The sequence below is a fragment of the Brassica napus genome, chromosome C2 (assembly GCF_020379485.1).
Source record: "Brassica napus cultivar Da-Ae chromosome C2, Da-Ae, whole genome shotgun sequence".
NCBI lineage: Eukaryota > Viridiplantae > Streptophyta > Magnoliopsida > Brassicales > Brassicaceae > Brassica > Brassica napus.
The window spans coordinates 4,931,470-4,951,300 of record NC_063445.1 but is presented as its reverse complement, the minus strand read 5'-3'; the positions used below and the strand labels follow the sequence as shown (position 1 = coordinate 4,951,300).

Here is a 19,831-nt window from a genome sequence, read left to right as displayed (position 1 = left end):
ATTCCGTCGGAAAATTCCGAGGGATTTCGGAGGAAAAAAGAAATTCCGAGGAATTATTTCCGACGACGTGTTTCGTCGGAATAACGATATTCCGACGAAATTCCGACGATTTTTTCCCTCAGAATCCTTGATGTTTTCTTGTAGTGGTATAGTACACGACCAGATGGAGGTTATACTTTGTTTCAAAGCAAGAAACATCAAAACCAATATTATGTTCACACGTAAATTAGTTTGACATTTGTAAAGTTTAACAACTTGTTTTTAAATCAATTTAATTTAGAATCCTGAAAGCCTTTCTCGTTGTCCTGGTTAGGGCGGGAGCTTTAAAACATGAGCCCTTAAAACATAGCTTCAAAGACGATTGTTAATGATACTGCTAAGTCTTTTCTTAAAAATTCTGTTACGGATTTATTACGAAATTCATTCATTCATAATAATATGATTACGTGTATTGGTAATGATATTTTTAATTTAGAAATATACAAATTAAATATTTTTTAATCTGTGTGTATAAATCTAAAATGACAATTAAAATAAAACGGAGAGAGTACCAATACTCAATGCTGTAGAAAAAGAATACATTTCTCTGAGATTTAATTACTCTTTAAATGTCTACAAATTTCATATACATGAATATTCCCTTTGATTTATTACTCCTCTTTTTATTAAACAAATCATTAATCTGATTCATTTGATTCCACCTGATACCAAACATTAAAATCAATAGAAAATCATCGCATTTTAGTGGACATGATCAGCAGCAGCAACATACAAAATATTTTTGGTTTGGGGATGACGTATCATAGGAGAAATAAAATATATTATCCTCCTACTTTCACATGCAAAACGAGTTCTACATTCTACTTTGGTTTCACGTATCTTATAATTCAACGAATATGATATTTTTTTTATCATAAGTTATTATTATAATTTAGACAAATATACGGTCAGGCGTCTTCGCTAGGTGACGTTGACCATGGCGACATATCCATTGGGTAACTTCCCAGCACCCTGAGGAATGACGTGTACTCCTGCACCTCCGATAGCGCGTTCTGCGCACGCGCCTCCGCCATCGACGCTTCGAAATCAACGTAGAAAGTGTACTCGAACTGCTTCGCTGTTCCGACGCCTCCGTCCCCGACAACTCTCACAGGGCAGTTCTGGTGCGGCCGCGACTCGATCTTCGTCAGGCTGATGTTCCGGAACGCGAACGCGGAGAGCACTTTGAAGAGGACGCTGGTTCCTTCGCGCTCCTGAGCGGCGAAGACGATGCTCGTTTTGAAAGGGCGATCCGTGCGAGGGATGATCGGGTCACGCGCCAGCATCAGGAACCGCGTGACGTTCCCCGCGTCGTCCTGGATCCCGTCGGCGAGGATCTGGAGCCCGTAGAGCTCGGCCGCTCTCGCGCTCGCCACAGCCGCCGTGTCGCGGAGGTTGTTCGACGCGATGTACTCCGCCGCCGCGGCTGTGTCGTGAAACGCCTCGATCGCGGCTTTCGGAGTGAGTTTGTTGAGCGATCCCTCGGTCTGAGCCAGAGCCTGGGGATGCGAGATCACGCGCCTGACGCAATCCGGACGGACTCCGGGGAGAGCGAGGAGGCAGTGGTGGACAGGGATCTGAACCTCTCCGACGATGTGGAGGCGGTGACGGAGGAGGAGATCGTAGTTTCTGTGAATCGAACCGCCGAGAGAGTTCTCAACGGGGAGGACGGCGCGATCCGCGATCCAGAGCTCCACCGCCTGAAACGCGACGTCGAATTGATCACACGGAATGGCTTCAGACTTCGGGTAAGCTTTCCCGGCGGCGGCTTCGGAATACGCGCCGGGAACTCCTTGATACGCTACACGGAGGGTGGATCCGTGAGACGGCGCCGGCGAGAGATCTGTATTCGTTAACGGCTGAATCAATCCAGGCTTGCCGTTCTGAGTGTTGGACGGAACGAGGCTGAGATTAACGGAGTCGTTGCTGTGGCCGTTAACGGCAGCTACTTGACCGGCTAAGGAACCGGTGATGGAGCTGGAGTTTTCAGCGGAAGCCACTTTGCTTGCTAAGATGGCGCATGAGCTCTGCCAATCAGCTCGGCTCGAGCCAACACCATTAGGGAAGCTAAACGACTCAGACTTGTAGCTGCAACGAACAGACACGCGGTTTCTATTTACGTGAGAGTAACGCGCGATTTTAGCCGTTAGATTCGTTTGAATCATGGGTTTGAGATCACACGAGAAGGTAGGCGAAACAGCTTGCATGATTCTGAGTCGAATTTTGTGAGACGGAAAAAAATTAAGAAATATTAAAACGACTGCGTATTTGAAGTACAGTACAAAGCTAAGCTTGGAGTTCTATTGTTGATAGGAGAACTTGCAAGCTGAGAGATAATGGTGGAGGAGGAAGAGATTATATACTGAGAGAGAGAAGTAGTAGATGGATTTTTCCAAAAGAAAGTCTATGAGGGTAATTCCGTCAAATCATTCACCTACCACATTCATTTGATTTTCCTCGCCAATATTTTTGTTTTTATTCTTTTTATATTATATAGTTTTATGAGACAATTAGAAGATGTGTAAATATGTCTTTGATTTTTTGTTAGGAAAAATGGTTAATAACCGGTACGTGTTAAAGATCATTCATAATAAAATAATGCGATTTAGGATATGGATAAACGTACATATGTGTCAGTTTTACGATTGTGTTTCATTTCAAATGCTAATGTTCTTTCGAGATTTTCTTATGTTTTCAAGTTTCTTTTTATAGTTATGATTTTTTTTTATCCTTAACAAAAGTAACTATGAGAATATATTATGGAGGGTCGTGTATTAGTATCAATGTTCTAAAAATCGGTAGGCGTTAACTAGGCGCTTTATAGAGGATTAGCGACTAGGCGGATTATTCGGGGCGTAGGCGAGGTCTAGGCGTTAGCAAATTGTTGATTTATTTTATATATTTTATACATTTGTATAACATATTTTAGTTTTTAAGTTTAATTATAAAATTATTGTGACGAATTATCAAAATTAGATATACAAAACAGAAGAAAATTGATAAATTTGTAGATTTGTAATAATATTATTGCTTTATTTAACATATATAGACAATTTTAGATTGATTTTGACCAATTTTAACTGATTTAGAATAGTTTAAACCAATTTGAATCATATAAATCGGTATAAATCGGATTTAAAAAAAAATCATTTCGGATAGGACCGAGTTGCTGCCTAGGCGGGGGCCTAGGCGCCGCCTAGATCGATTTTTAGAACCCTGATTAGTATCAAGCAAGTGAACAAACATGTGATGGTGTGATCTAGTGGTTTAAAAGATTTTCTTTTCTTCAAGTCTTGAAGAGAACGATCGAGTTTGGTCATATATGTATCCCCAAATAATTTTGTCTTTCTCTATTTGGCCATTGTAGACGATTAGGTACTATTTGATCAGAAAAAAACGATTAGGTACTAAAAGTTATGTGTGTATATGGTGTATGAGTTCTTTCTTTTAGAATAACAATAGTACGAGGAAGCATTTAGCATAATTAGTTATGTTGCCATTCTATACCAAACAAACTATAAATGTTTTTATTAATAATATTACACTAGGTTAAGATCTGCATTTGCGCGGGATTAACATTATATATATATATATATATATATATATATATATATATATATATATATATAACTTTTGTATATTATATATTCTTTTACATATTATGAAATATTAAATATATATTAAACATTAAAAAATTTCAGTAACTATTACATATATTATTAAATTGATGCAAACACATCGATAAATTCTATTAATCCGAACAAACACTTCTTTCAATTTTATATGATCTACAATTAAATTTAAATGAGATTAACATAGATGTATAATATATTTTTAATATTGATATTTATTAAATAATTTTGTCTACTCATATTATTTTTTGATCATTTGTATTTTTTATAACAAAAATTTTAAATCAGTGATAGCAAAAAATTTCATTGTGTGATGTTTAATAGTTTAAGTAATTTATACTTTATAAAAATAATTCAATGCAAAGTTAAAATTTAAATATTATGTTGTCAATATTTTTTCAAAGCTATTATCAAAAAATGTTAAAAGAAAATTTAAATATTAAAATATTTATATATTTTATATGGTATATAGTTTAATCTAAACGATATTAATATATATATATATATATTTTTTTAATCTTAATATTTATTAAATGAGACTTAATACTTATATAATTTTGTAATAATTTGTATCTTGTCATAATAAAAATGTTAAATCATGGTTCATGAATATTTTAATGTGAGACTTTTAATTGTTTTAGTAATTTATAGTCGTTTTCAAAAATTCAAAATATAACATATACGGAAAAATCTAAATTTTTATTATATGGTTAATTTGGTTATTTAATTTATTTTAATAAGTTAAAATTGAAAAAAAATAATAGAGGATATACTAATTTTTATCAAAACTTTATTATTTAAAATTATTAAATGTCATATATACTTTAGCCACATTAGGCAATTCCGTAAATTTTATTTATGGAAAGAATGAAAGACATTAATAATTAATTTAAAGTTAATTTAATAAAAAAGTTATTATATATTTAAATGGAACAACATATTTCTCTAGAGATTCTAAAAATCATTGTGGTGATGACATAAGACTACCTTAAATGTTGTAATGTATCTCTTTTAATATATCGGGGATGATATTTAAAATGATTAGAAGGATACTAATCCAAGAAGAAAAAAAGAAAAACGTAGATTTTCGGATTTTTGGCGCACACAGTATATGGTTTTGACATTATAGAATGAGTGGAAAAAAATGCACAATGACACTTCGCTGTCGATAAACTCTAGCCACATTCTGGATCTGCCACCGTTCTCCAACAAATCTTTGAGATTTTTCAAGTTTAGATACTTTATTATAACTGTAAGACTTTTTCCTCTTTATTTTTAGGTTTCACATAATTAATAGTGGCCTCTAACACAAACACACAATAAGTTAATAGTTAGATGGCTTAACATATGTGGTCAAAAACTGTATAAAAACTTAATTGTTTTCTGAAATTTTTACACCAACAGACACTTTGTGAGTTTCCAATTACATTTGGGGACACATTGCACTTGCCACACACATTATGTGTGTCTAAAGACTTTAATACCTTCAAAATCATTATCTCTCTCGTTACCTTCTTTCTCGTTACTTTTTTCGATAATTAATAAGTAGATTTCTTTTAGAAATAAAATCTCACAAACAACAATCTTCTCATCGACAAAATCCCTAATCTTCTTGTCGATAAAATCCCTAACCCCACCAATGGAACCTCTCTCTCTCTCTCTCTCTCTCTCTCTCTCTCTATCGTCGATGAAGCCAAATCCCTAACCCCATCAATGAAACCGCGGAGGAGCAAGAAGGTCTTGTACCTTGGATCTGCAAATTCTCTGACTTTCGCGGTGATTCCAGCGACTCAGAGATTTCGTGATGCGATGAGAGTGTCTCGGAAGTGAAGCTGTAGAGATAGTGGAGACGATGAGCTGAGGAGAAACACATGATGGATTGTGGATTCTGTTTATTTATTCTTTCCATCGTTAACCTTTCTAAAGGAAAGAGTAAACTCCTTTTATTTTTATTTTTTAAAACAAATAACCTTATCTCTTCAGATTCTCAAATTAAGAAAAATAATTCTAACCCCTTTATCTCTCGACATTTTCTCGATCTAGAAATCAAATTCTGGAAACGAACCGTAATATTCTCGATCCAAAATTCTCCATAACCCCCTTTCTCCCTGCCAACATCTTCTCCATCTCTATTCCCGAGCATACATCTATCAGTCTTCTCTACCGCCCATGGAAGCGATGGTGGCTATGAACAAGGCGGTGGTACCTATGAACGGCGGCGCTTAGTCCCATGGAAGCGGTGGTGGACACCGTGGTTAGATGGCAGTGGATACCATAGTGGAGGTGGTGGTGGTTGTGGAGGAGGCATTGGTGGACGCGGTGGAGACATGGTAGTTATGAAGGTGGCGGTGGCTCTCTTGGTCAATGTGTGCGTGGATATTGTTGATGTGGTCGGAAGAGTTGTGGATGAGGATCGGTGGCTTTCTTGGTCAATGTGTGTGTGGAAATTTTTGATGTGGTCGGAAGAGTTGTGGATGAGGATCTCGTCGTCAGTGGTTGTGTTGATGTGATCGGAAGAGTTGCGGATGGGGATTTCGGTGGTGGATACGAAAGTGGTAATAGAGGGAGAGGAGATACTGGAGGTGGTGATTAATGGAGGTGATGGTAGCTCACTTGGTCAATGTGTGTGTGGATGTTGTTGATGTGGTCAGAAGAATTGTGGACAGGGATCTCATGGTTGTGTGGGGATGTTGTTGATGTGGTCGGAAGAGTTGTGGACGGGGATCTCATGGTCAGTGGTTGTGTTGAAGTTGTTGATGTGTCCGGAAGAGTTGCAGATGGAGCTCTCGGTGGTGGATATGAAAGTGGTAAGAGAGATGGAGAAGATAGTGGAAGTAGTGATTCAAACGGAGGTGGCAATTAAAACGAAGGTGGTAAAGGAGGTGGAGGAGATAGTGGAGGAGGTGGCGATGGCAGATATGAAGATGATGATGGAGGTGGTGATTGAAAGGGGGATAGTGATACTGGAAGTGGAGGAAAGAAACACTAGTTCAGTCCCGTAGAAGAAACTAAAAAATGAAAAAAAAAACAACTCTTTGATCAAAAAAAACTTTTCTAATTGTGTGGTCCAAAATGTTAGATATTTTCCGTTAAATCCTACAACCAAAAACAATTCACATGCTCCCATATACCTACTTTTTTGTTACACACTTTTAACATTAATTGCAACACAAAGCAAACTTAGTTATTCTAGTTACAACTCATTAACCTTATTGTTTTTTCCTTAAAAGGAATAGACTTCTCTTTAGACCAAAAACAAATGCATTTCTGTACAAAAAAAAACAGTTGCATAGAGAATGTGTGCCAACTTGCTATTGTGTCTCTGAATGTTAAACAAAGTCATATTGTGTCTTTCAATATAACTCTCTCTTGTTTTCTTTACAAAGTTATCGAATATTAGCATCTGAAACTAGATCAAACCTTCTGTGCACCTTTCAAGGAAAGCGCATGAGTTAGACGACAATCCAACTCGAGCTACCACAGACACACAAAAAGATTAGCTAGTGAGACATATTTGTAGGTTTATATTTAATTTAGTGTTTTCTCACAAGAAAACGCCTAGACATACAAAAAGTATAGTACTAAGATATGTTTGTGGATATAGATTATCTTAATATATAGTCTATATTTCTAACTCATTAGAATGTGTACTAATCACACATCCTATTTTTAGAATTCGTAGCAATGAAATCTCTCTAATTAACTTTGATCTTCTGATGTTTTATCTTAAGCCCCAAAAAGATATTGGAATTCTCATATATTACTAGGTTTAAGTTAGCACACTTTAATTGATGATATAGATTTTAGGGCTTCATTTTTTATCAATCAATCCATGTTCGATTATGGGTTCTTAGGTTTTGAATTACCTTTTAACCTTAGATGATTGTTAATAACTTAGCAAAACATTCTAAATCAAGGAAAAATAATGTATATATATGAAAATTGCAATGGATTGCAAATATATTGGTATTTAAGACATATTTTACCATAAATGAGTTAAAACTAATGTATACGGATTTATCCCCATGTGATTTTCCTAATTAGTTATATCCCCTATATATTAAAGAAGAAGCACTTAAAAAAGTTTCCTTAATATTCTAATACGACGTGGCTTCATGAGAGGCTTTTATTTACAAAATTGCACACGTGTTGCTTGGAGAACGTTTGTTAAAAAGCGCATGTCTTAAATGCAAACATTACATTCCTTAATTATCTTACATTCACGTAACATCCAAAGTTCTCTTCTCCACCTTATGTTGGTTCTCGAAGCGTACATGATGTGTTGGTGTTCGAAGACCACGTGAGACGAGATGGACCTTAATCATCTAAATTACTTAGACGAGATTGATTACTAGAACCACCTTCACCTTCATCATGTAAATATAATTATAGAGACGAGATGTGTTCGTAGTCAAAGAGTACGTGAGACAATATATAGACATGCTAAGACAAGAAAACAATGATAGTGATAGAGTTTCCAGTACTCACGAACACCGAACATATGCTATTACAGCCGGTACGAGGATCTTTAAGTGATGCTTCGGGTTTCTCGGTTTCTGTTTTTTGGATGTTCTTAGTCGTCTCTTTGAGATGGAGACATACATGTTTTTCTTCTTTGGTTTTTGGATGTTCCTTTATATGTAACATTTTATACTTCCACCTATATGATGGACAAGTCCACTTATTGTCGTTAATTACTTAGAGGATTTTACTGTGGACAAGTCCACTTATTGTCGTGCCCAGATCAGAGCCACTTTCTATCTGAAGTTTGAGAACGAAAAGACTGACCAAGAGATAAGCTTACTTGGAGGAAAACTTTCGCTATAAGCATGACACTTACAAAGTCACTAAGATTATCACCAACCATGATATAATTAGTGAGTTCGAAACAAATGTCAACCGAAAGATAATGTGAATGGCTTTTACGTTGAATTTTATTGTAATAGTTCTCTGTTATTTGTTTAATGTGTGTACTTATAAACTTGCCAGATACCAAGTATAACCTATACGGGCGACAACTCCATCCTCTCCGATGCACCAGAGGTTTGCTTTTGCTTTAATATAAAATTCCCCCGCGCCATGTCTTTTTTTTGCCAAGAATTTGAATTTCATATAAATATGAGAAGAGTTTGTAAGGTTTTACAAAATAGTTAAAGCTAGATGGGGTGCACTTTGGCAAAAAGAATAAAAACAAAGTGTAACCCATAACAAAAGACTTTCTAATCATTCATCAGCCAAGAAAGCATAAGGTTCTTAAAACTCTTCTTGCTGTGCTGTTTCCCCAAGATTGTATCTCTGATATGGCGATCAATGAGCTTATACAAAGTTTGAGGTGTAGACGAAATTCCGTCATGCAGACGTTTGTTCCTTTCCCCCCAGATACTATAGATAGTTGCGTGAGCAACAATTCTTTTAAGTATCAGTGGAGTAGTGGAATCCCTTAGAGATAACCACTCAATAAAAGATGTCCAAGTGATGAAGCATGAGTGAGTATACCCCAATCTACTCAGAATCAAAACCCAAACCTGTTTACTGATATCACAACGCAGGAGCAGATGGTCGCGGGTCTCCGGCGCTGAGTCATAGAGGCAACAGTTTGATGAAACCCCAAGGCCCCAGCTTGCGAGCCTCACTCTAGTTGGCATCCTATCGTTCTGTGCGATCCACATGAAGAAAGCATGTCGAGGAGTTGCCATTTTGAACCATACACTGTTTGACCAAGTGACTGCAGGAGCTCTGTTTCTAATCGCCTCCCATGTTCGAGAGGCAGAGAAGTCATCTATGCTCTCCCCATCAACGAGCCAGTAAAATACATCCTCAGTTTGTGAGGATGACGGCAGATGTATACTCGTGAGATGAATCTGGAGGGTCTCTGCAGCAGGCGAGCGCGCACCTCTCAGTCTCCAACCATTTTCATCACAGCTATCAGCAACTGAAGCAAATAAAGGAATTGAGAGCTCACGAGGACGCCGAATACGTTGATTAAGCGACCTAAAGGGGTCCAGATATCCCACCAAAAGCGTGTGGTTTCACCATTTCCAACCTCTGCTCTCAAGAAGTTTGTAGCTAAAGATCGCAGGTTTAAGAGGGATCTCCATGTCCCTGAACCCGCATTTTTAGCTTCGAGACTCCATAAACTCTCATTCCCGCGCCATGTCTAGAAGCTATCTTTATATGAAATGTCATAATAATTTGGTTTTTCTTACAGGGTTCCCTGATGCTATCTGTTGATTCATCTCAAGAATGTGAACCAACTGATCTCACTCCAGCAAAACGCAGAGGAACGGTCATTGATAACTTGGATGAAACATTTGATCAGAATTCTGTTTCAAGGACTCTATGTAGTACTCGAATCAAGAAGGAAAAAACTGATAAAAGTGGCTAGATGAGTTGTAGCAGGAAGAGATGTTTTTAGAGGCTTTGTTTTTCAGATTTCCTGCTTTTATGTTTCAGTTTTGGATTTTACGTGCTATCTTTTTATTTTGGGTTTTTTTTTTCTGTTGTGTTTTTGAATATTTAATTTAATACAAAGCCTCTATTTTAAGTTCATCATACTTATATCACTGGATTCCATTCAATTTTTTTTAATTACAAATACCCGTTAACATATTCACTTTTCTTCTAAATCCCCTACTATAATCTAAATTAAGTTATAAGTAGCTCTAGCAAAATTACGTAACAGTCTCTCTATACTATAATATACCTTTGTATTATTCATATTACATGTATTTTTCAGGGGATTTTTTTTTCGACGATGATATGCATTGTCTGAGAGGGTTTATTCTTCATCTCCGTTTACAAACCAAATTACAGTAGGAGGCCTCTCTCAATTTTGGAATTCATGGTTTTAGAATTACTTTTTGATGCATGTATTTCGTCTGAACAGCATGTTACAGTCCTTTCATTATGCTAGGGACCGAGTCGCAGTTGTATAAAAAAACAGAAATAGTTCGTAAGAAACAATTATTTAAAAATTAATGAGATGTATTTTTTACGCTATAATAAACTTTTAAAATGTACGATAATAAATTTTTTAACAAAATTTATCCAAATAAAAACATTTTATTCTATATAATATTGGATCTCACATTAATATTAAGTATATATGCCTAAAATAATGACATTTGGTTATTTAAAAATTGAAATATTATATTTTATTATTAGTTAATCAGATTAAATTAATATAGGTATGATTTAATTTAATTTAAAATAAATTAAAACAATAATTTTAAAAGATATGTAAACTATGATTAGTTTTAATTAAAAACATTTGGTTGAATGAGTTAGTGTTTGATAAAATAGTGTGATGATGAGAGATAACTTAAGGAAGAATCTGTTTGCTTAACCCATTTAAGTTTTATGTTAAACACTAAATTAAAAGAAAATGAGTGAGAATGTGTGATTTGAAACAAATTATGAGAAAAGTAGCTTAAACTATCATTTTCCTAATATATGTTTTTATGTTTACCTTAACCAAATTTATCCTTAGTTTTAAAGAGATAAATCATACTATATATTAACTAAGAAGCCACCTAATTGACTTTTGATTATGTGTCTTTAATATGTTAAGTTTTAAAAAATAGTTATAATTTGATTGGTTGTTAACATTTATTAGTTATTATTTTAATCAGATCTAAAAATAAAAAAGACAACTCTAGAATTAATTAATACAAATTACCAAATAACACAAATGAGATTACAAATAATGATTTATGGTAATTAATTATAGAATTAGAGAAAGAATATATATGTTTTATCAATTTCATTATTTTTATGTATATTGCCACTTCTGTACAATTAATAATCAGTTTCTTTATTTTTATCAGTTAGTTATATATATTTTGAAAATTCGTTGAAGATCACAAGTTAATGTATATTGCCACTTCTGTACTATTCAAGATATACACAATATATATTTTTTTATTTTCAGGATCCATTCCGCGCATTTTGATTGAACTTCACGAGAGTTGAAGAATTTAATATATTATCTTATGAAAGCTTTATGTTATTTTGGGATTTTTTTATTACAAACTTATTATTTGTTTTGAGGATTGAATAACCTTCGATTGCTTTTATGCTTCTATGTTGTTTTCTTTATTTCGAAAACTATATTTTATCCAGTAATGATTTTGCTTTTTACTTTCACTAATCTACCGAAAGAAACAAATTTCGAGTGTTTTGACCTATCTTTTCGAAGTTTATTTACATCAAGAAGAGTTGTAGTCTTCGGTTTATCAAAAAAACATGTATAAGCATAGAGGTTGTCAAATAATTAATATGTATATCAACATCATGTCACAATAAACTCGAGTCATAGACTCTCTTGGTTATACAAATTAATCACGTATAATATCACAGTCGATAACATTTGAATTTAATTGAATTATAGCTTTAGTTTTTACGCATAGTTTTAGTTAAAGTACACCTTTTTTTTTGTAACACAGTTAAAGTACACCTTATTATACATAATTATAATATATACAAACAAAAATCAAATAGACATCTAATTCCGCGCAAAACGCGGATTACTACCTAGTTTTTTAAGTATATGTGAACTTCCAAACTATCAAACAGATTTATGTTTCCCACATAAGCGGTTGATCTATTATCAGTTTACTCGTTATTTATAGTTACAATCATTTACATGAATATAAAAATGTTAAGTTTTATGTCTAATTCAGTTCACCTACCGCATTCATTTGATTTTCCTCCCCAATATTTTTGTTTTTATTCTTTTTATATTATATAGTTTTATGAGACAATTAGAAGATGTGTAAATATGAAACAATTTGATTTTCCTATTGCTCATACTACCACTAATGCTGCTCTAATACATGTTAATGTAAGAAATTATTAGAGTGGGGAAAATAAAAGAATCACTAACAGCTCCAATATGCCATGATTATGTAAGACTTCTGTCATATATTTGTTTCTTCTCTTAATATAAGTTACGTATGTATACCCAGGACCTCGTAGTCTAGTGGTACTACTTCCTTGAGGAGGAGAGGTCGGCTGTTTGACTCGCGGGGAGGGGAAGGCGTGTCCAGAGCCCGTAAAAAGGTACAGACAAAGACAGGCGCCGGACCTAGTTGGTGGGCCGCAAGGTCAACCCCTGGTTAAACAAAAAAAATTACATATTTGTGTAAAATGTGATGTGACCTCGTGTTCTAAAAGCGACGCCTGGCTTCTATAAGTTCCTATTCATTTCTTTTTTGTCAACTATTCATTTTTTCTTAAGCAAGAAAACATATATATTCATGATGAAAACTAATAAAAAATAATTAAAACATTTTGGCCGTAAAAGTAAATCGGTGGGGTTGTTGAAACCTTGTTTGTTCATATATTTGTGAAGGTTTGATATGGCAAAGTTGGTGAAAACCCAAGTGGGACTAAATTAACATTGTACCTAAGCATGTTGAATTGATTCTTTCTACATTTCTTTCATCTCTGTAGAGTCTTGATTAACGTCTAGAAAACTTTATTACGTTTGTTCTCAATCATGATTGGTGACTCTTTTACCTTTTTTTAAATAGGATCCATCTCACACCAATTAAATTTCCTTTTCCTGCCATATCAAAAAGAGAACGGAAAGTTTGTCTGAATCCACCAATCATATCTATTTATTATTTATCTAAACCTTATTTACGTATATTTTCTAACACTATAGCATATCAATTAGTATGACCTGAGAGAACAAAAAGAGATGTTGGGAATTCAATCAGCTTGAATAACAAATAAAAATGTTCAGTTTAACAGATTTTTCTTTTTGAACTTTAATTTAACAGAACTAATACAAATTAGTGTGTGTTTCAGCATATAACTTATTGTTTGCATATGCATATGCAAATCTTGAATATGGAAGAACTATATACAGGCTATATTTTGATCGAACCCTGAATCCAAGCGAAACGATTCACTTTTCTGAAGGCTTTGATTTCAATAATGCTATTCTCAAATCAACAGGTTTAGGTTCGCTTCGGTTTCAAAATTCAAAACGAAGAATAACAACATCTTTCTCTGAACTATCTATTTAGAATCATCTCAATAATATATGGAGTTTTAGATGTAAAAAAAAACATCCATTTTTGTTAAGAGTATATTGTAGGCATGGGCGTTCGGGTCTTCGGGTCGGGTTCGGACCGGTTCTTTTCGGGTCCGGGTCTTTCGGATCCTAAATATTTAGACCCAATAGGTACTTATAAATTTTCGGTTCGGATTCGGATCGGTTCTTCTGGGGTCCGGGTCGGTTCAGATCTATAATTAAAATACCTATAAAATACCTATAACTTTTCGGGTCCATATCGGGTCCGGGTCGGATTCGGATATTAGAATTTGAAAAAGACATGACATACCCAACTCCATCGAATTTAGTTGATATTTGGCATATATATCTAAAATTTTACAAAATAACTTAAATGAAACTATTAATAATTAAAATAAAACATTCTAAACTCTAAATTTTACATTTTAAAGCTTCATATTACTTAAAAAATATTACAAAATAATAGCAAATATTGTTAACAAAAGATATTTCAACTAAATCATAAAATAATATATATAAAAGAGAACACAAAAACATCATAGTTTTAGATATACATGTTTTTAAGTCGGATACAAATCGGTTCTTATCGGGTCGGATCTATTCGTGTCGGTTCTTTTCGGATCCGGGTCTATTCGGATCGGTTCCTTTCGGTTCCGGATCTATTCGGGTAAAAAAAATTTAGACCAAAAAAATACTTGTAAACTTTTGGTGCGGGTCCGGGTCAGATATTTTTAGATCGGTTTCGGTTCGGGTTTTCGGATCCAGGTTAAAAATGCCGAGGCCTAGTATATTGTATTCACCGCACGCTAAACCAAACAGAACCAAAGTCAAACCACCAGTCCCATTTGGTATATTTTATCCTCACCTAAACAAAATATGTGTACTTTTGACCCCCTTTGTTTTGTTGACAAAATTGACTTCACATAAAAAGTTAAAAACAGAAGATGCACGTGGTACATGTTCACGTTAGAATCTGAAGATTCTACGTCTTTGCATAATCAAGAAAGTAACAAACAAGTACCACCCCAGTAAGACGGCTCCTGATGACGCGTTTTATTTTCAACCATTTCGTATGTTTTTCTTTTGGTGTTTCTTCTTTCCTTGCATCTTCTTAGTTAAGCTTAGATGGTAAAGCTTTGTTTTATCACATATCATGTATAAATAACAGGAAAATTATGCTCCGTATGTTTTAGTTCTTTTTTATCCGTACTACAGACGACCACTTTATTGCTTCCGATTAGCCGATGTTATAGTCTCACAAGCTAAAACCAAAATATACAAACACCTGACATTGTTAGGTCAACCAGCTGCATATCCAAATGGTAAAATACTACAGGTTTGAATTGGAATAAACGCGACACAAAGAGCATTGACATATCCAATCTAACATGTTATGTTCTTTAATTTAAGGTCATAATCAATGGTTTAGAAACTCCTTAACTTCTCAACAATCACAATACTAAAAGGCCAATATGCTGAGTCTCTAGACTGTCACGTCATCAAAAATAATCAACCAATCACAACATTTTATTTTTGGATTTGGGCTTAAGATGTGTTTAAAGTGGATTAAGTGTGTGGGGTTCATTTGTTTAGGTTTGGGCTTCTTTTTTTATTGAACTAAACCTAGAAACCTAAATTACGACACAGAGATGCCTGAGGCTCTTCTTCTCCTCTGCCACTTCGTCTTCTCCCCGTAAAACAATTTCGACTGAGTTCTAATCCATCCATCAATACTCTACAATCAATTTCTTTTTTATGGTTTCGTTACATCTCCTTCTTTTCCTCCTCCTTACTTCAGTGGTCTGAAACTCAGAGCAGGAACCATCAACACAGCCAATATCAAAGCTTGAGTTTGATTTTGAGAGAAATAAGTCGAACAAAGATGATGTCAGAGAATTAATCTACCGAGAGGTAACTAAAAAAAAAGATTTTGACCCTGTCTTATTGTTCTCTGGTTCTCTTCATTGATCTAACTATTGCTTATCTCTGGAAAAAACACTAGATATTGGAGTATCATCCTCAGATGCTGGAGGAATACAAGCGCGGTGGTGATCAGCTTAGCTTCATGTACCCTAGGTTAGCTAATTAAACAACTCATGAACTATTATTCCCTGAAACAGAATGAAACCGAGAAATCTTCTGTTGTTTATGCAGTGGGGTTGATCAATTCAAGAGGCAATTTGCTCACCTTGAAGAGAATCAAGGTAAACCAGGGGCAGGAGCAGGAGGAGGAAGAAGTACTGCAATGCATAGACACCATGCTTCCTTGCCAAGGTAATCTCTTTTCACAGAATCTCTTGCTTTGCTCTCTCCTTCTCTGAAAGCATTGGGCTTCTCTGTGATTGTGTGTTGCAGAGAGAGAGTGGTGAGACTGCAGAAAAAAGCAGTGATGTTGAGAGAAGAGCAGCAGCTGCTGTGGCTTCAATTACAGTGCTCGTAGCCTCATGAAGAGTTCGAGCATCAGCGGTTCTAAATGCATTGGTGTCCAATCTAAAACCGACAAAGAGGTTAGTTGGTAAAAAAAACAGAGGATCTTCAAAGGAACATGAAGATGGAGTTTACTTACTGTTGTTTATGTTCTGTGTGTTGCAGGACACCATAGCTGAGGAAGGAGATGGTGAATCAGTGGCGGAGCTTACTGAAAGAGTTGCTTCTCTTCGTGATTCTTAAAACGTTTTTACTTTTTTTTTTGGCGTTTGGTGAAAACACCCATCGTGTTACTGGTCACGGCCTTTACCGCAAAGACTCTCGGAGGTACAGTTTTCTTTCTTTAATATAGGTTTACTACAGTTATGTATCTTCATTTTGTGTTTTTTAATGGGTTTTTCTTGATACAATATGTACTCTGCTTTTAGGATTACTCTGCTTAGTTAATTATTTAGAAATCTATGATAATTACGATGATATAGTTTGAGGAACATATATGACAGGTAAGGATTACATCCGCATAGTGTAAATTAATATTGTGATCAACAAGTAATCTTTTTCATATTTTTACGTGATTGTCAATGCATGAATTCGAAAGATTGTCATATTTTTCATATGCATAGAAAGATACTTTCATTGAGGCTTCCGTTTTTAATATTCAGAGTATCTAATTCAATAAATAGGAAATATTCCTCCTAAAGCGTTTATGGTAAGAGTATCATTGAGGCTTCCGTTTTTCTTCTAGGATTTACATGTTTGTTTTCAATAATTTACATTTACGATTCCGTTTTTGACGTAGAACCCCAACGAAAAAGAAACCCAACTTTCTATTTCCCATTTCCAAAATCAATACAGAAACCACCATAGGAACTGTCTACCAAGCTCTAACCAACGCCCACAAAATACAAGCCAACCAAGCTCTACGAAAGTGTAAGAAATTCTTTTACAAGCCAACAAAATACAAATCATAATCCACCTCTGAAATTGACAATCGCGTTTCTTCTAGGTTCGAGATACAAAAAAGAATGGAGAACCCACCTCAATCGCTCCCTTCGGGAACTGCATGTACAAAAATACTTTACTGTAGAAAGTAATGTTTTTTTTTAAAGCAGTTGAAAATAGTTCATATATTTTAAGTGACCATACTTAACTCCATCGACACAACACTTATAATACCAATGGCTGTCACCCAATTTTTTTTTGTTTTTGAGCAACAAATTTGTCAACATTGATCAGCTTGACAAAAAAATTTTTAGAAAAATTCATGTCTTCTAAATTGTTAAAAAACTATAAAGAGTTTTGGAGAATTTGGGGAGTATTGTTAAATGGTTCTACTAAAACCATATAAATGATGCAAATATTTTTAAAATTCAAAACTCATATATGGTTTTACTAAACTAATAAAATGGAATTCAATTATATTGTAGTAACTACAAAATTGAGAATTGCATTATAGATGGGATGACACTGGTCTCCACAAATCTAATAAAACTAAAGAAGGTTTGTAATCAATTATTAAAAAATCATAAATTATTTTCGTGTAATTATTTGTATACTATAGAAATAACTGTATTTTAGTATCTTTTTATTAACTACATCTAATATAATCTGGATTTCTCATATATTATTATTTTAATTTTTATAAGAGTTAGTGTTAATACGGAAAAACATGCATATGGTTTGATAAACATAAGATAATTCTCTTTTTAATAGGAACGTGGTAAGATAATTTAGAATATCTATCTATATAGTAAAAGAACTAAAATTCATACTCCCTACGTTTCTAAATAGATGATGTTTTAAGTAGTTTTTGATGTTTCAAAATAGATGATGTTTTCATATATCAATGCAATTTTTAACTTTATCAAAACTGTGTAACTAATGATGTTTTGCGGTATGTTTTGTGATTGGTTAAATAACTTTTAATTTATATTTTAATGATATTGTAAAGATAAATTAATTTTCTTAATAGTTGTGCACAGTTCTAAAACTTCATGTATTTTAAAACAGAGGGAATATTAAAAAAGTTAACTAATTCTGCTATTAGGAGTTTTGTAGGTAACACAACTGTAATACCATATGAATTTCTTCTTATTTGTTTGAATGATAAGTCTTTTCCCCACATTTGGGGGCTTAATAATTTTAGAGAAAACAGTATATAGATATATTATCAATTCAGAAACTATTAGAATAATTTTATTTTTTATTACATTTTTAATAATAAACGAAATATTAATTTTAATATATGATAAACTTTTTAAAATAATATCCTGCACTAATTATTACAGTATTAAATATTATTATAAAAACTCACATAATATGAATACATTATTTAATAACCGTCTATAAATAGTTTTACTAGATTAAAATTTAACAATAAGAATTTTTGTATTTAAAAAAAATACTTTATGGATATTATTAAACATCTTTATAGAACAAAAATATCACTTTCATTACTATAAGTTAGTTCTTTCAGAACACCAGTTTGTTGATTTTTACAATCTCTTAGTTATTGGCACTTTTTCAAACCTTTATGTACCTACAAGAAAAAGTGTTAAAAGTGGATTATGGTGTCGATTTTAAATAAATAATTTTACAGAAAATAGTATATAGATATATTATCAATTCAGAAACCATTAGAATAATTTTATTTTTAATGATATATTTAATAATTAACTAAATATTAATTTTAATATATGATGAACTTTTTAAAATAATATTCTGCACTATTTATTACTGTATTAAATTTTATAAGAACTCACATAATATGAATACATTATTTAATAACCGTCTACGAGTATTTTTACTAGATTAAAATTTAACAATAAGAATTTTCTTATTTTTTAAAAGTTTGACAAATCAAACAAATAACAGCTAAAACATCATCACATATGCGTTTGAGATTACAATAATATAAGCTAACTCCAAATTATCGTAGATTATCATCTAAAAAAAGTGTAAAAGCATTTTCCGTGCGTAAAAAATCTCAAACCACACATCAAAATATACAAATTATAAAGATGGGTAATACAACATAATTCTCATTCTCATTTGTGCAGGACATGCGACCGAAGATCACAACTACCAAAGCGACCACCTCAGACCACAACCAATAATCGTTAGGATCATTAGGGTGTGGCCCATCACAAACCACAAAAACAAAAATGCTTTCATAGGAACAACTTTCAAGTATCTTGACATCCAGGTTTGTCTAAAAATACTATGTTTATATCACTTTAACTACATTTAAAATGATTGCTTTTAACCACTAAACATGAACAACAAATGGAAGGGAGGGTGCCTATTTCTACGTCTGACAAAATGTACCAACGGTTCAAAGAAGGAAATTTTTATCACATTAGATATTTTAATTTTCTTTCCAATAACCAACGGTACAAGCTTACCGTTCATCCATACATAATCAATATCAATGAAACAACAACTATTACACAATTCCTTCATACATATTTCATCCCCAACACTAAACCTAGTTGATCAACTTAGCCAGTGCAACCAACTTCCTCTCAGGTAAAAAAAAAACCATTACCTATCTCACATACCAATAAATTCTATTTTATTGTTACTAAAAAAATTATTCCCACAGATGTTGTTAGTCGAATATGCCTCATCCAAGGAAGTGATATATATAACCACAACAACGATACAAAGATCATCATTGGATTGTGTTTAG

At 33.6% G+C, this 19,831-nt stretch overlaps 2 protein-coding genes and 1 long non-coding RNA gene across 3 annotated transcripts; 1 reads left to right on the top strand and 2 right to left on the bottom strand.

Moving 5' to 3' along the window:
• Window positions 1-714: 714 nt before the first annotated feature.
• On the bottom strand, window positions 715-2,743 carry LOC106436926 (arogenate dehydratase 5, chloroplastic-like). The gene has a single exon (XM_013877876.3). It carries the CDS (start codon window positions 2,244-2,246, stop codon window positions 948-950), a length of 1,299 nt encoding a protein of 432 aa, XP_013733330.2. The 5' UTR covers window positions 2,247-2,743; the 3' UTR covers window positions 715-947.
• A 6,147-nt stretch (window positions 2,744-8,890) lies between these two features.
• On the bottom strand, window positions 8,891-9,769 carry LOC125581781. The gene is made up of 2 exons (XM_048747763.1): window positions 9,715-9,769; window positions 8,891-9,603 (listed from the first exon to the last, which is right to left on the bottom strand). The coding sequence occupies exons 1-2, from the start codon at window positions 9,767-9,769 to the stop codon at window positions 8,891-8,893; spliced, it is 768 nt and encodes a 255-aa protein (XP_048603720.1).
• Window positions 9,770-14,730: 4,961 nt separating this feature from the next.
• Window positions 14,731-16,706, top strand: LOC111213287. The gene is made up of 4 exons (XR_002663304.2): window positions 14,731-15,624; window positions 15,716-15,789; window positions 15,868-16,220; window positions 16,306-16,706. It is a non-coding gene; the product is annotated as an uncharacterized LOC111213287 (long non-coding RNA).
• Window positions 16,707-19,831: the final 3,125 nt, after the last annotated feature.

Excerpts from the sequence above, each read along its gene's own strand:
- LOC106436926 (XM_013877876.3), bottom strand. The coding sequence starts at position 2,246 with ATGCAAGCTGTTTCGCCTACCTTCTCGTGTGATCTCAAACCCATGATT.
- LOC125581781 (XM_048747763.1), bottom strand. The coding sequence starts at position 9,769 with ATGGAGATCCCTCTTAAACCTGCGATCTTTAGCTACAAACTTCTTGAG. Across the intron at positions 9,604-9,714 it reads CAAACTTCTTGAGAGCAGAG|TTGCTGATAGCTGTGATGAA; the intron begins GTTGGAAATGGT and ends TATTTGCTTCAG.